The 15,331-nt window shown below is 48.9% G+C and overlaps 1 protein-coding gene and 1 non-coding gene across 3 annotated transcripts in view; both read left to right on the top strand.

Moving 5' to 3' along the window:
- TMEM266 (transmembrane protein 266) overlaps positions 1-15,331 on the top strand; it is a 217,100-nt gene that overhangs the window by 125,540 nt on the left and 76,229 nt on the right. For both annotated transcript variants that reach the window (XM_049852853.1, XM_049852854.1), the window contains exon 3: positions 1,248-1,436. In XM_049852853.1, the coding sequence (XP_049708810.1) occupies positions 1,248-1,436 (189 nt within the window). The remainder of the gene's footprint in view (positions 1-1,247; positions 1,437-15,331) is intronic.
- TRNAR-UCU (transfer RNA arginine (anticodon UCU)) lies at positions 8,453-8,523 on the top strand. The gene has a single exon. It is a non-coding gene; the product is annotated as a tRNA-Arg (tRNA).

The raw sequence follows: 15,331 nt of genomic DNA, 5'->3' as shown, positions 1-15,331 counted from the left end.
AACTAAGTTTTGGGAGGGAAGAGGGAGGGAGGAGGGCTGGGAGGTGGTATGCTGCTGGATGAGAAACCCTATAATACCAATGGAGTTGTCAAGGATTGAAGCGCCCTAGGTGAGCCTGATAAGAGGAGACTCACAGTTACTCAGACATTTGATTAAGTGACCTCCTTTCCTATCGCCAACCTTAAAAAGGCAGATGTAGTGCTACCAGTACAGGTGGAAAGAGAATGACAACCAAGGACAGCTGGCCCTTCCTGCCTTCACTACCCACTAGTCTTCTCCAAGTCTCCAAGCAGACTCTCCAACCACCAACAGCACATCCAGTTGTGAACAAAAACCTCTTTTCTCCACCGTTGTATCGATGGTAGAAACTTTGCAAAGAACCTTGACAAAGAAACCCAGGGAGCAATTTTTTTTTTAATTGTGCTTTAGATGAAAGTTTATAGCTCAAGTTAGTTTCTCATACAAAAATTTATACACACACTGTTATGTGACCCTAGTTGCTAACCCTATAACGTGACAGCACACTCCTCTTCTCCGCCCCGGATTTCCCGTGTCCATTCAACCAGCTCCTGTCCCTTTTTGGCTTCTCATCTCTCCTCCGGACAGGAGCTGCCCATTTAGTCTCATGTATCTACTTGAACTTAGAAGCACACTCTTCATAAGTATCATTTTACGTCTTATAGTCCAGTCTAATCTGACTGAAGAGTTGGCTTCGGGAATGGTTTTAGTTCTGGGTTAACACAGTGTTTGGGGGCCATGTCTTCTGGGGTTCCTCTAGTCTCAGTCAGACCATTAAGTCTGGTCTTTTTATGTGAATTTGAGTTCTGCACCCCACTTTTCTCCTGCTCCAGGAAGCAGCTTTTTAAAATTACTCCAGTATAAACTCCAGTGACACAGAATATTTGTTGAAAGTTGAAGCCGTGATTTTCCTGGTTGGCAGAGTTGTCTTCTGAGTCTTTACCTTCCCTTGATGGGAAACCTGGCCCACAAAGCTCATATTTTCAGATCTTAGCAGTTCCTCTTCCATTCTTCCACTTTTCCCCAAAAGGTGAAGGAGATGGCCCTGGTTAGGGACTTAGTTCAGTCCTTTGAGTGACCAGCAAGGGTGAATGGCACCCTCATGCTCCCCCAGCTCTCCACCTACACAGCATAGACTCTAGTACGTGCTCCCTCTATCTCATGGGGAATGGAAAACCTATTTTGCTCTTGGGGATGACTCTTCCCTGTTGCCCTCCTCCCCAATTCAGGCCTGCCATAGAAGGAGGAATTTCTGAAGTTGAAATCATCTCCCAACAAGTAGACGAAGAGATCAAGAGCATTGCTCCAGTGCAGCTGGTGAACTTTGCCTATCGGGACTTGCCCCTGGCTGCTGGCGACCTCTCCACGGATGGCTCACAGCTCCTGTCAAATTTGGATGAAGATTACCAAAGAGAAGGGTAGGTGTTGGAACCATTGAGCTAGCTAAGATGTCTCTTGCATAACTCCCTGGGTTTCCATGGGTACTTCTCTCAAAGCAGCAGCAGAGATTAGAGTTCCTAAAGAATAGGAGACCAGAAGTTCACATCAGTCCACAGAGGCTCTTTCTCTCCTGAGACATTATTTCCTCTAAAAAAGGCTTTTCGCACAGAAAATACCTGTCGCTGCTAGACAACCTCCTATGTTACATTTACTTGGAACTCAGAGAATCATAGAATTTGAGGACTGAAGTGCTCCTTAATGATCCACCCAGCCCCCTCTCTGTACACGTGGGCAACATGAGACCCTCAGGGATTAGGGACTTGCTCAAGGTCACAGAGGCCATAAGCAATGGATTTGGACTGCACTTACTTTTTATCAAGTGGTTTCTCACCAGGGAAGAGACCAGGGAGGAAAACACTCTGCATGCAGTTATCATGTTTTGCAGACATTAGCTTCCTCTTTTCCTGGGATGCTGGGGGAAGCCACCTGGGCTGGAGAGGCAAGATGACTGGGTGACTTGCCAAAAAAAAAAAAAAGCCGTTGCCGTCGAGTCGATTCCTACTCATAGCAATCCTATACGACAGAGTAGAATTGTCCCATAGAGTTTCCAAGGAGCGCCTGGTGGATTTGAACTGTCAGCCTTTTGGTTAGCAGCTGTAGCACTTAACCACTACACCACCAGGGTTTCCAAAATATTTACAGTTGTCTGAAGAAGGAGGGTGGCCCAGAACTGGCTCCTAAGGTACATTGCCACTGATTAAAAGTCAATGTCGAAGAGCCATAGGGTGGGGCTGGGGAAAGCCCTGGTGGATCTGAGGCTGACCAGGCCCCTAGCATGGTCTCTACCTGAGCCATCTAACTCTCTAGCTTCCCCATCTCCCTAGATTCTTCTCCACTTATACTTCATTCATTGATTCAACAAATATTTATTGAGAACCTATTTTTCTGGGTGCCAAGGATACAGTAAGAGCCCTGGTGGTACAGTGGTTAAGCACTTGGCTGCTAATTGAAAGGTCAGTGGTTCAAACCCACCAGCCACTCCACAGGAGAAAGATGTGGCAGCCTGCTTCCGTGAAGATTTACAGCCTTGGAAACCCTATGGGGCCATTCTATTCTGTCCTGTAGGGTTGCTATGAATCAGAATCAATGACAGTGGTCTTCCAGGGAGGACACATGTGCCATGTTGTTGTTAGGTGCTGTCTTGTCTATTTTCCACTCCTAGTGACCCCATGTAACAGAGTAGAACTGCCCCATAGGATTTCCTAGGCTGTGATATATAGGGCTGCCATCAGTCAGAATCTACTCAATGGCAATGGGTTCGGTTCTTGTTCACTTAATCTTTATAGAAGCAGGTCACCAGGTCTTCCAGGTGTTTCTCCTGCAGTGCCACTGGGTGGATATGAACCGCCAACTTTTTGGTTAGCAACTAAGCACTTAATGGTTGCGCTGCCACCACATGGCTCCTCCACATGGGCTATGCTGGTCCCTAATTTAAGAGTGACCCTAACCTTCTCCTCCTTAGCTTGTGGATCAGATTGGATGCATTTGTTTCCCAATTAATTTCTCATTAGCATAATGTGTCTTACAAACATACTTTCTGAAGGTGAATTGTAGAGTGTTCGAGGAGTCCCTGGGTGGCCCAAATGGTTAAGTGCCTCTACTCCTAGAGGAAAGGTTGGTGGTTTGAAGCCACCCAGAGGCACCTTGGAAGACAAGCCTGGCAATCTGCTTCCAAAACGTAACACCCTTGAAAGCCTTGTGGAGTGCAGTTCTCTTCGCCCTGAATTGGAATAGATTCCATGACAACTAATAGTCTCACTTGTTTGATGCCCTCACTGGTGGGGGTGGGGGGGAGCTGGAGGCCAGAGAAGGGCAGGAACGGGTCCCAGGGTCACACAGCAGGTCAGCCTCAGACCCACCAGGGCTTTCCCCAGCCCCACCCTATGGCTCTTCGACATCGACGTTTAATCAGTGGCAAGGTACGTTAGGAGCCAGTTCTGGGCCACCCTCCTTTTTCAGACAACTGTAAATATTTTGGAAACCCAGGTGGTGTAGTGGTTAAGTGCTACAGCTGCTAACCAAAAGGTTGACAGTCCAAATCCACCAGGCTCTCCCTGGAAACTCTATGGGGCAGTTCTACTCTGTCATACAGGGTTGCTATGAGTAGGAATTGACTCGATGGCAACAGAGTTTTTTTTTTTTGGTAAGTATTTTGGAACATGCTAGCTCCTTTGAGTATTAAAACAAAGGGCTGATAGGTATTTTAGAGGCAAGTGAGAAGCCATAGCTAAAGCTAAATTGGCAGAGCCTGAACCCACTGTGCTTGTTTCCTGAAGGGTCTCCCCGGCTTCCCGAGATAAATTGCCTGATAATTGTGAAACCATCCACCGTTTTTTGCAGAAACTGCACCTCAGTGGCTTTCTCTGAAAACATAATTTCCTCCCAGTACTCTAGGTAGACTCAGCAGGATATTGGAAAAGAGGTTAGGTAGGCAGGTGGGAGATAAGGCTAAGCGACTCCTGCCGTTGGTTGCACTGGCCTGAGCACCTGTTCTGATGGAGGGGGGACGGCCTCTCCCAGGTCCCCACTAGCTTGAAGGCTGGGCTAGGTCCTTGAAGCCCCTGAGCCAGGGCTGGCTTCATGGATTCACTACCTGTGCAGGTGCACAAGGCCCCATGCTTAGAAGGGCCCTATGTTTGGGTGAATGCACTGCCGTAGCTGTTTTGAAATTCTTCATTATTTTTAATCAGGAGCCCTGCGTTTTCACTGGGCTCCACAAATTGCGCTCCTTCTCTGAGCACCCAGTACATCACGGTGCCACTGCCCTCTGGTGGTCGAGAGTGGCAGTTCAGCCTCCTGAGGTGCCCCCAGTTCCCAAGGACCCCTTTCGCACCCCGGTATGAGCCAGTTTTAGGCCCTTTTCAAGTTTATAGTCCAAGGCATGAAGACAAGCGTGAAAGCTTCCAAGAATTCCATTTCAGGGCAATGTCCGTCTGTGCACCCTGTGGGTGTCCTGCAGGAGTACCGCGCTGTGGGTGTACCCGGAACAGGTGTACTCTGCAGGGGGCGTACCACTCCACAGCTTGAACACAGAGAAGGTGAAGGCAGGCAGAGGCACCATTTTATCATTCAATTTCCTTCTGAACTGGGTCTCTGCACGGTTTTCTCCAATCAGCTAGAATACAAATGAAGTGCCCGCAAGGCAGAGAGGCTCTTGATTTGATTTGAATCTCCAGGTGTGGCCAGCAAAGCTCCTCCTATCGGGTAAATAGGAAGCCAACTGGGGAAGGGATTTGCCTCGCTGCTAGAGCTCTCAGGTGGGGGTCCAAGTGGCATCCAGAGGGCTTCCTGGAGGAAGGAAGAACAGGCCCAGGACAGATGCCAGGGAAAACTGGAGCAAGACAAAAACATACTAGAGAAGGGGAAAAGCCTCCCTTCAAAGGCTTCTTGGCTTCTCCTGCATTCCCTGGGGTTTTCCCAAATTTTCCAACCTGGCCCTTTTCTGAAGCGACGCAAGACAAGTACAGTTCTAGTAGGTCTTCAGAAAGCTTTGGTCGAACACTTGTCCAAAGTGCCTATTCCTCTTAAGGGAAGTGTTATATATAGGTTAGGTCCCTGGGTGGTGCAAACAGCGCTGCTAGACCAAAGGTTGGCAGTTGGAACCCACCCAGGGACACCGTGGTAGAAAGTCTGGTGATCTACTTCCATAAAGATAGCAGCCAAGAAAACCCTATGGAGCACTTCTACTCTGTAACACATGGGTCATCATGACTCAGAATCTACTGGATAACAATGACAAATGGTTTGGTTTTTATATGTAGGTTATATACCTACTTCTGACTTATTGACTGTCTTGTTATCGACATTTACATTTTCAGCAATAGCGTTACTGGGTGGAAACCCCAGGTCCTTCCTTGGCATGACTCGTATTGGCCAATAAGTGAGAGACTGAAGTGGGAGAACAGGAAAAGCACCTTTATTTTGTTGTACAAGGAAAGGAGTCAGTTGTAGCTGCCACCGCCAAGACTGCTCGCCAAGGGTGGGCAGACAATCTACTTTTAAAGGGGTTTACAAGTAGGGAGTTCACACAAGTTACCTCAGCAACATTCTTTATCACACTAGGCAGGTGCAATGGGATTTACCCCTATCCTCCAAGCAAAAGTGGGATTCAAATGCAAAGCTGGAGGGGAGGGAGCCCAGCAAAGGAAACAGGATTTTTGATACAGCATTGTGGGGGCTCTGTCTCAATAGTAAAACAATCTATCAATTTTGCACATTAAGGGGGTCCACGGCTACAGAGTGTCCCCTCACTTGAGGAGGGTCTCCTGGCGGCCTCTGGGAAACTGGGCTGTGCTGCCCAGTGCTTTCTGCTCCCTCCTGCCACCGGGGATGCTGCATCCAGCTGCCTCTGCCAGGGCTGGCCTCCTCTGTGACCACGGCCTCCAGGTGGACACACACGCAACCCCAAGCCAGCAGTCCCCTGTTGTGGGTTCCAAGCTCCCATGTGGCTTAAGGACCTGAAGCTCAAAGTTGCTGTGGGGTAGGAAGAGGGGAAAGAAAGGCACATTGGAGAGGTGTTTGGAAGAAATGCTTCTGAGTTTAATGACATCCCAGAATGAGCCAAACTGGGCCTGAAGCCTCTGGCTTGGTGGGGCCACCAGTTATGCGGCCAGGCTCCCAGCACCCTTGCAGGAACGCTGAGCCTCAGTGACTCACCAGGCCCAGAGGGCAGAGCAGGCTCCAGGATCATGAACACAGAACTTGCAGGGGTGGGAGTGGAGCCCTGGAGGTGGCTTCTCTAGGGAAGCTCTGACGCAGCACAAGAGGAAGGTGAAGTAGTTAAGCCGTGGGCCCTCCAGTCACACATCCGGGCTTTATCCAGCTTTGTCTCCTCCAAGCCTCCTTCTTCACAGAGGTGTAATCCATACAGGGATGAACACATCAGTAAATCTTAGCTGTTATAATTTCTGCGATCATATTTTCTACACTAAAAAAAATCGGACAAATGGATGGTCTGAAAGCAGAAACCAAACAAACCTCCATTTTCACGTAACGCTGATTTTCACATAATGACTTGCTCTTTGGAACCTAACCGTGTTGATAAGCAAGGAGTGGGTGTATGTAGGAGTAAATCTTTTCTATAGGAAATGAAGACACCTCAGTGTCCCCAGCAAGACAGTGCCCAGGCTTTTGTGGCCCAGGTTATCCAGCTACCCTGCCATTCACACCTCTTGAGTGCAGTGATATTTAGAGCTGGAAGAGGCCTTAGAAAGCATCTGTTCTAAATATTCTACTAGGACACCAGGGCCCAGAGAGTGGAAGGAACTTGCTCAAGGTCACACAGAAACAGAGACAGGAATAGAGCCTGGTCTCCTGGTTCCTGATCCAGGCCAGTGCCCCTGGGCCTCCATTTCTCCTCTCCCTTTACAACATCACAACTGTGACTGTGGTTGACATGCGTTACACCTGTGATACCAGCACTAGGCTACACGGTCTAATGCCTTTAACTTTTTGGTTAGTTTTTAAGTCCATTTCCCCTTTCGTCCAGGAAAGCCTTGTGACACGAGTCAGAAGCCACTTTAATGCAGGGTAAGCCCTGAGGCACAGGTGGAGGAGCCCATTTTGGTCAAGCTCCTTGACTTTTCTGGGAGCCCTTTGTCCTAATATTCCTGCCTAGCAGAACCCTAACTGCAGAGCTGTCCGCTGTCTACCCCCTTCCCTTCCCTATGCAGGCTGCAAGGCTCAGGAAGAAACTGCCGACAACTCGGCAGATCAGCAACTTCTGGACTCCAAGTCGCCAGCCTCAACTTGGTTTTCACTTTTGCCCGATGGCATGCCCCATGGCCCTGGTCAACTGTTACTCCCAGTCCCCAAGTTGCCGGTTACCATTTTAGCCTGCTTCCATTTTCCTCAAGCCCCTGTTGCCCTCAGCAGGTGACCTCCTCTCCTCTTTTCCTCAGAAAGTAGAAACAGTTATGGATGGGCTGCACAGTATCCCTCAGCCCCTCCCCTTCTCCCTTCTGAGTCATATCCGTCTCTATAGTTTGGATTCCGTCACCTCCCACCTTGCTCCATCAATTACATTCTCACCCTGTATTATCACTTGTGCATATCCTCCTCGACTCCACGTTCCATCAGCTACCACCGTCTCCTTCTTCCTCTCTGCAGTCAAACTTCTTGAAAGCCTTGTCTCTGCCTGCCATCTCTGCTCTGCCTCCCATTCATTTCTCAATCCACACAGCCTAGCTTCAGCTTCATCCTCACAGTGGAAATTGCTCTCTTCAAAGTCATCAACTACCTCTTTGTTGATAGAGTGCTGGTATTGTCCTCTGTCCAGTGTTGGAAACAGTCAACCACTCCCTCTCTCTCTTGAAATAGTCTTCTTGTGTTTGCCACCCTACTGCACTCTCCTGATCTTCCTACCTTCTGAGCACTCTGCTAGGCCACTTAAAAAATGGTTCTTTCCCAGCTTGTTCCCTAAATGTTGGGGTTCTTCATTTTCTGTGTTTGGCCATTTTCTCTCTACTAATTCTACACACTGGGTAATGTCATCCATTTCTACCCTTTCATAAATTTGTAACTTTCAAGGCTGTGTATCTAGCCCAGATCCAGATCTCACAAACACCTGCTTCATATCCACTTACATCCTGGACATTTCACAGGGATCCCAAATACACCTCACAGTCTTAACATGTACCTGTGGGGTTTTCTCTTCTTTGTGCCTCTGAGTTGGCTGTATTTTTGAGAGGAGAAATGTTCATGTCTTTATCCAAGTCATTGTGAAAAAGCGCCTTCTTCGTGAAGGCACTCAGGCAGGTTCGTTTGATCCAGTCTGAGGAACCCACCCATCCTAGACTTCCAGTCACCTCAAACCCAACATGCCCCAACAGAACTATCTGTCACCAAAGTGTATTTTCTGTTACCCCGGCCAGTGGAACCTCATGTCACCTGGTCTCTTCAACACGTGGCTATCAAAATGAGTCACACATGGGGGGCACTGGTAGTTCAGTGGTAGAATTCTTGCCTTCTATGCAGGAGACCCAAGTTCAATTCTTGACCAATGCACCTGAAGTACACTCACCACCCACCTGTCAGTGGAGGCTGGTGTGTTGTTATGATGCTGAACAGGTTTCAGCAGAGCTTCCAGACTAAGACAAGCTGGGAAGAGAGTTCTGGCTGACTACCTCCAAAAACCAGGCATTGAAAACCCTGTGCATCACAACGGTCCAGTCCACAGCCAGTCGTGGGAACGGCAGAGGACGGGCAGCAGTTTGTTCCACTGCACATGGGGTCACCATGAGTCAGGGGCCAACCCGACAGCAGTTGAGAACAAGAGGGATTCTAAGCCTCTTTCCTGCCTTGATAGAAGCCAGTGGTTTCCAATATACCCCCAAAGGTACATGAAGCCAGTCAGTCAGTTACATTCACCACTGAAATTTGTACCTCCTTCCTCCCCTGCTCTGGCTCCCCCATGTCAACATCCACTACCCATGAAGCTGCCACTGCCCGTGGTGTCCATTGTGACAATGCTAGTGTCAAGTCCAGCTTCTTTGGAAGCCACAAGCCCACGGGGTACCCAAGTTGTACTGGGCTCCGTGTGGGGTGGGGAAGAAAACCCCCTCTCAAACTCTGCACCACACTATTGATGGTCCCAGAAGTGGCTCTACTTCTAGCCAGGGCTCCAGTCATTTTTGCTTCTGGTCTTGACCTCTACACCCAAGGCTCAAATCAATCTAATGGCTGCACTAGTCATCATGCCAGCTGCGTCATCCTCCTTTCTGTTCCAGCCTCTGTCCTCCCCAACCAAGTACCTCCCTCTTTCTGTAGTGATAAAAGCCTCCATGCACTTCTGCTTATGTGGATGTACACTAAGGGGAGGAGGGAGAAGGGGAACAGAAAAGTGTCTGAGCCCTAGCTGAGCCACCACAATGCCCCGCAACACCAGCAACCTGAGAGACCAGCTCAGCTCCTTCTCCCTCATTCCTCATGTTCTATAAGTCCTATAGAGTTCTACAACATTCTTCTCACAAAGGATTGGAAACTCTTATCAACCAGGTGCTTTGGACAGCACGTAACAGAAAACCCATCTCAAACTCAGACAATTAGGACTCTCATTGGCCCATGCACCATAACGTCCATGAGGAGCCAGGGTGGCTTCGAGGTTGGCCCAGAGACTCAACAGTGCCAGCAAGGACCAGATTCCTTCCATCTCCACTCTGCTCTCCATGGTGAGCAACCTGACGCTGGTTTCCGTCATGGTAGTAAGAGGGCAGCCTGTGGTGATCGAGCTACATCCTTCCTCCTTCGTGTCTGGCAAGAGAGAATAGCTGCCCATCATTCTCTTTTAAGAGGAAGGAAGAACTTTCCCAGAAGCCTTCAGCAGCTGTCCCCTTATGTCTCATTGGTTAGAATTGAGTCACATGGCAAGGGATATGGGAAAACCCGTAGGGCAATCAGGCCCACCCCTTGAACTGTATCATTTCTCAAGACACGTTACTGTTACCAGTGGAACAGGGGTGGGATGGATATTGGAGAATCACCCAACACTCAATATGTACCGTATTCTTGGGAGAACAAAGTCTCCATTCATAGCTTTCCATCCAGAGTTAAATCTTAATTTCCTTCAGCCTTTCTAGTCATTCTTTGTTTGGAAAATATCAAGGAACACATCAGCCCTCTTAGGATATTTCTTCAATAACTCATTATCTTGATTCTCTCTCCGCTGAAGTTTGTCCTCTGTTCACAGTCCATGTGGACAGTGCTGGGGGCTTTGTGCTTTCATATAACCATAGCCTCTTCTGCCTCATTCTCATTCTTTGGCATTAGACATTACCCCATTCAATGATGGGAAAGTGAGGTGCAAAACTGCTTCCCAGGGAACAAACCATCCACCTTTGGAAGAGGGGCATTGAGTTTGTAGGAGGCTAACTCATGGTGTGGAGTCCCCAGGTGGTACAAAAAGTTAATGTACTTGGCTTCTCACTGAGAGGTTGCAGTTTGGAGTCCCCTAGGAGATGCCTTGGAAGAAAGGCCTGGCAGTCTACTTCTGAAAAACCAGCCATTGAAACCCTATGGAGCACAGTTCTACTGTAACACACATGAGGTCACCACAAGTCAGAATCAGCTCAACAACGACTGGTTACTGGTGGTAACTCATGGCACAAAATGAAGTTCTGACTTCTCTTAACAAGCTACAGTACATTGAAGTCCTGTTGGTTTGCAGGATCTGGGATAGACAAAGGAGGCCCTGGGTGGCACAGCCAGTTAGGTGCTCAACTACTACCCAAAAGGTTGACAGTTCAAACCCACCCAGAGGTGCCTCAGAACAAAGGCCAGGTGATCTTCCAACCTTCTATAGAGTGCAGCTGTACTGTGCACACGTGGGATTGCTATGGGTTGGACTTGATCACAAATGGATTTTTTTGTGTGGGGGGCGGGGAGGAGAGGGGGTAGACAAGAGGCCCTAAAAGACCGAAGATTCAGAGAAGCCCAGAGTCCACCCTAGAGAGGCTTGCAGGCAAGCAAGAGAGATGACGGTGCCACCATGTGTGTTGAGCAAGCAGTGCAGAGCATTTTGTAGATGAGACTCTGCGGTCACATAAGGAGATTATGCTCCCCAACTTTTCTGTGAAAAGAGGGTACAGACAGGGTCATAGGGGAGCAGGTGGGACACTCTTTGTCAAAAATACAAATAAAGTAAGAAACGAGAGATATCATTCCGTATTTAGTAAGGTAATTATTTCTATCTTAGGCTTCTAAAAGCGCCCACAGAAGAGGTCAGGACCAGCCTCCTAAAGAGGAGGAACTTGGAGGAAGGCTGGGTCTCAGACAGGCAGAAGGGGACGTTGTCACTTGGAGATGAGGCCAGTGGCAGGTTTCTGCCAGGACTTCACTGTCAGAGAAAGAAAATATAATGGTGGCTTAGGGATGTTTTTTGAGATGTCAGAATGGGGGGGGGGGGGGGAGACAGCTCCAATATAGCAACATCATTAAGTAAGGATGAAAATAATTTTAGTTATGCCAGCAAACAAAGGCTTGGGGCAAAGAGAAGGGAGGGAAGGGACCTACTGAGCCATAGCCTAAAATATTCTTCTCTCGTCCAGTATTCTCTGGAAAGCCTTCTGTCGCCCACCCCACTCCAGGCTAGGGCCCCACCTCAGCGGACCCATAGGCCTTTGCCCAACTCTCTCACTCAAGTGGGACATTGGGCTCTTACTTGTCTGTTTACAGCCCTTCTCTAGTGCTGGACCAGGTACTCCCTCTGGGCAGGAATCAGATCCTTTGAGCTGGAACAGAAAGGTGTTGATTGAATAAAGGAATGAGTGAGTGAACGGGAGGGCCTGTGTTAAGATTCGGGTAGGAAGAGAAGATGAGAGCAGCGGTGCCTCAGTGGTAGAATTCCTGCCTTCCGTGCAAGAGACCTGAGTTCACTTCTGGGCCAGTGCCCCAGTGGAGGCTTTTGTGTTGCTCTGATGCTGAACAGGTTTCATCAGAGCCTCCAGACTAAAATGGACCAGGAAGAAAGGCCTGGTGATCTATTTCCAAAAATCACAGTGAAAACCTTGTGGATGACAATGGTCCAAACCACAACCAACCGTGGGGATAGTGCAGGACTGGGCAGATTTTGTTTCCTTGTGTACGGAGTCTCCACAAGTCAGGGGCCAACTTGACGGCAGTAAACAACGACAAGAGAGGGAAAGACCAGATCCATTTGGCGAGAGTTGAGGGCTGGCCCCCAGACCAGTGTGGGATCAGGGGAGAGCCACAAGGGGGCACCAGGCTTCTCATGCCCCACAACTCAAGGACATGGCCTGTGGCCGGCCCACCTTCAAACATCCCTGTTAATTCCACAGCCCCACCGTGAAGTCATCCTGAAAGATGTAGATCAGATTTGCCTTTAGAACAAACCAGTTATTACGATCTTAGGGTCCTTTTTGAAGGAGGTAAAGGCTTTCTTCTGGAGTTCAGGGTTCAAAGGCAGATTCATCCGTGCTATGACCTTGCAAATGCAAAATCCAGAAGTTCTGCCTCACATGGTTGTGGTTTTTGCATCATTTTTCCCCCAGAGGAAAAAAAGGAGCTTCATAAGTCCACTTTCTTGATGCCTATGAGTTTTGTCTCTAAGAAAACACCGGTCCTTCCCTTGGTGTACCAGCTGCCCTAGACCCCAAGGTGACCCTGTGACCAGCAACTCTTTTTATGTTCTTAGACTCAGGCTTCTGGGGTTCTCAATGCCCCCAAAACAGGAAATAAAGGTTTAACTCACAGAAAACATTTTTCTTGGTAACCACAGGGTAGTCTTTTTCCCAGAGTCCAGGAACTCAGAGATTGCTTCATTAATATACTATTTCTCAGCAAAATACCCACCTGTTAACCCCTCTCACCTTCCACTACTGGTCCCCACCTACTCACAAGCCATTGTAGGGTGTGTGATCACACATGATCACTAGGTGGCGGCAGAGCGCCTCAGACCACCCGTCTGGAGTCGGGTGCTGAGCGCTTCCATATGTGAGAGAGGAAAGTTTAAGGCTAGAGCCCCTTAAGGAAAGTGAGCTGGATTTATGGCATCTGGGGATGGGGTGAGGGTCCCCAGACATCTGCACAGGCACCTGAGATCTGGACTTTGGCAAAAAATGGAAAAAGGGGGAGTATGGCTGACTCAGAAGTTGCCCAGCCAGAGCTCAGAATCAAGAGAGCTGGACAGGGGAGAAATGGGATGTGTGTGAAAATTGTAGCCAACATGGGTAGGAAGCTGACCTCTGGGCAGCCTCAGCTTCTAACCCTCAAGGTGGATGCAGCAGGAGCTAGCTGCCCACAAAGCCCAGCACAAAGGAGATTCTCAGACTGTGGCCATTTCCCAGAATTGAGGATGCTCGAGGTTGGATGGGGCCTTACTTCTGCCCCCAAGTGAGGCTTGAACCTTTCACCAAGGAGTGGGGCACCACTCCCTGACCACATCCTACCTGGTGTGGCAGTCCTTCAGAGATCTGGGGAAAATGCCCTGGGTCCCCCCAAGTAGATGCAGCCAGCCTATGGTATGTGTTGGCCCCTGTGCCCCCAGGGGTGCATTTGTGGCTGCCCAGGTGGGGTGAGAGCTCCCACCTCCTAACCCTGAGTTCTTGCCACCTCACTCTGCTGTCTTCCCCAGAGTTGACATCTCCATGGATGCCAGAAATCTGAGATTCTGGGACAAGCAAATGTCAGACTCTGGTGACCCCAGCTGCTCCTAGCCCTCCTCCCTCCCTCTTCCCCAGGCAGTGGGGTTAACTTTTAGCTCTAATTGGAGAACTGAAGCTGCCTATATGGTCAGTTCAATTTATTTAGTTCCCCCAAAGGGCTGGGCGGCTCAACTCTCACCTCCACCGTGAGAGTTCCTGTTACACCAGGTGTGTTGGTGTGCTCATATTTCTGGGTCTGTATGTGCTGCTGCGGCTTGCATCTCAGAATGGGGTGCCAGGAACAACGGGGAAGCTTAACTGGGCTTTTCCTGTTCTGGTTCTCCCTGGGAGAGTGAGAAAGAAGCCCCACTACCCATTTCTGATATTTAATAAACGAGTCCCCCTGTGGGTGTTGGAAGGAGTTCCTGGGCGACACAAACAGTTAAGCACTTGGCTGCTAACCAAAAGGTTGGAGTTCAAATCCACCCAGAGATGCCTTGAAGGAAAGACCTAGCAATCAATCTGCTGCCAAAAGGTCACAGCCATTAAAGCCCTCTGGAGCACAGTTCTTCTCGGAAGCACACGGAGTAACCATGAGTCGGGATCCACTTGATTGGAACGGTTTTTTATTTTGGTTTGCTGGGCGCTGGATCGATAGTTCTATAGGTGAACACTCTGTCTCTTTGGAGAAGTCCTGCCTCTGTGAGCGCATCTCCCTCTCCTGGGAGGTCTGCTTTTTTCTCCCTTTGTTGGTGTTGCTTTTCAGAGTGGTCTGGGACTAGGAGCTCATTGCATAGTCAGAGTTCACTTGTAAGGCTATAAGCTCCATGAGGTTGGGGCCCTGTCCACCCTCAAGTGCTCAGCACCCAATACAGTGCCTGGCATTTAGTGAGCTGGTAATAACTGTGGAATCCCTGGGTGATGCAAAAAGTTAATGCTCTAAGGTTGGAGGCTTGATTCCACCCCGAGGTGCCACGGAAGGAAGGCCTGGTGATCTACTTCAGAAAAATCAGCCATTGACAACCCTGCAGAGCACAGTCCTACTCGGACACACATGGGGTCAACAGCAACTGGTGATAACTGTATACAGAAGGCAATGAATGTTGAGACTCCCCATATTTAGGTAACAAATGGGTCACTGTGAGTTGGAATCGACTCCACGACAACAGGTTGTTGTTGTTTTGTTTAATCTCCTTTCTAATGCCCACGTAGCTAATCATCACCACAGTTGACACGTATGGCAGCTGTGCCATGAGCACTGTTATGGGCTTTACATATGTTATTTTTAATGTTTTTACTCTTCCCAACAACCCTGCAAAGGCAGTTACTGCCAATTCCCATTTGGGGGAACAGGAAACTAAGGCTCAAAGATTGCACTCAGTTCAGCAGGTGAGCTGCGATTTGGAGACACCAAGTGGCACCAAAGCCCAGATAGATGGGAAGTCAGGCTTTCCCCACTGTGCCAACAGAGGAAAAAAAGTTGGCGGAACTGCCTTTTAAAACAATTAGATGAGTTAACATTTGTAAATGTTCCTGGTGCATAATAAGTGCCTTATAAGTTTTTGTTAAATCAATAAAAATAATGCCCAGGTGATGCCAGAAGTTAGCTTTAGTCAACTTCAAGGAGCCCTGGTGGTGGTGGGGGAGGGGGGGTAAGTGCTGGCTGCCAACCAGGTCAGTGATGGGAACCCAAAAACCACTCAGCCATAGAAAAA

This window comes from Elephas maximus, chromosome 13 (assembly GCF_024166365.1).
Source record: "Elephas maximus indicus isolate mEleMax1 chromosome 13, mEleMax1 primary haplotype, whole genome shotgun sequence".
Taxonomy (NCBI): domain Eukaryota; kingdom Metazoa; phylum Chordata; class Mammalia; order Proboscidea; family Elephantidae; genus Elephas; species Elephas maximus.
This window is presented reverse-complemented; position numbering and strand designations above follow the sequence as displayed.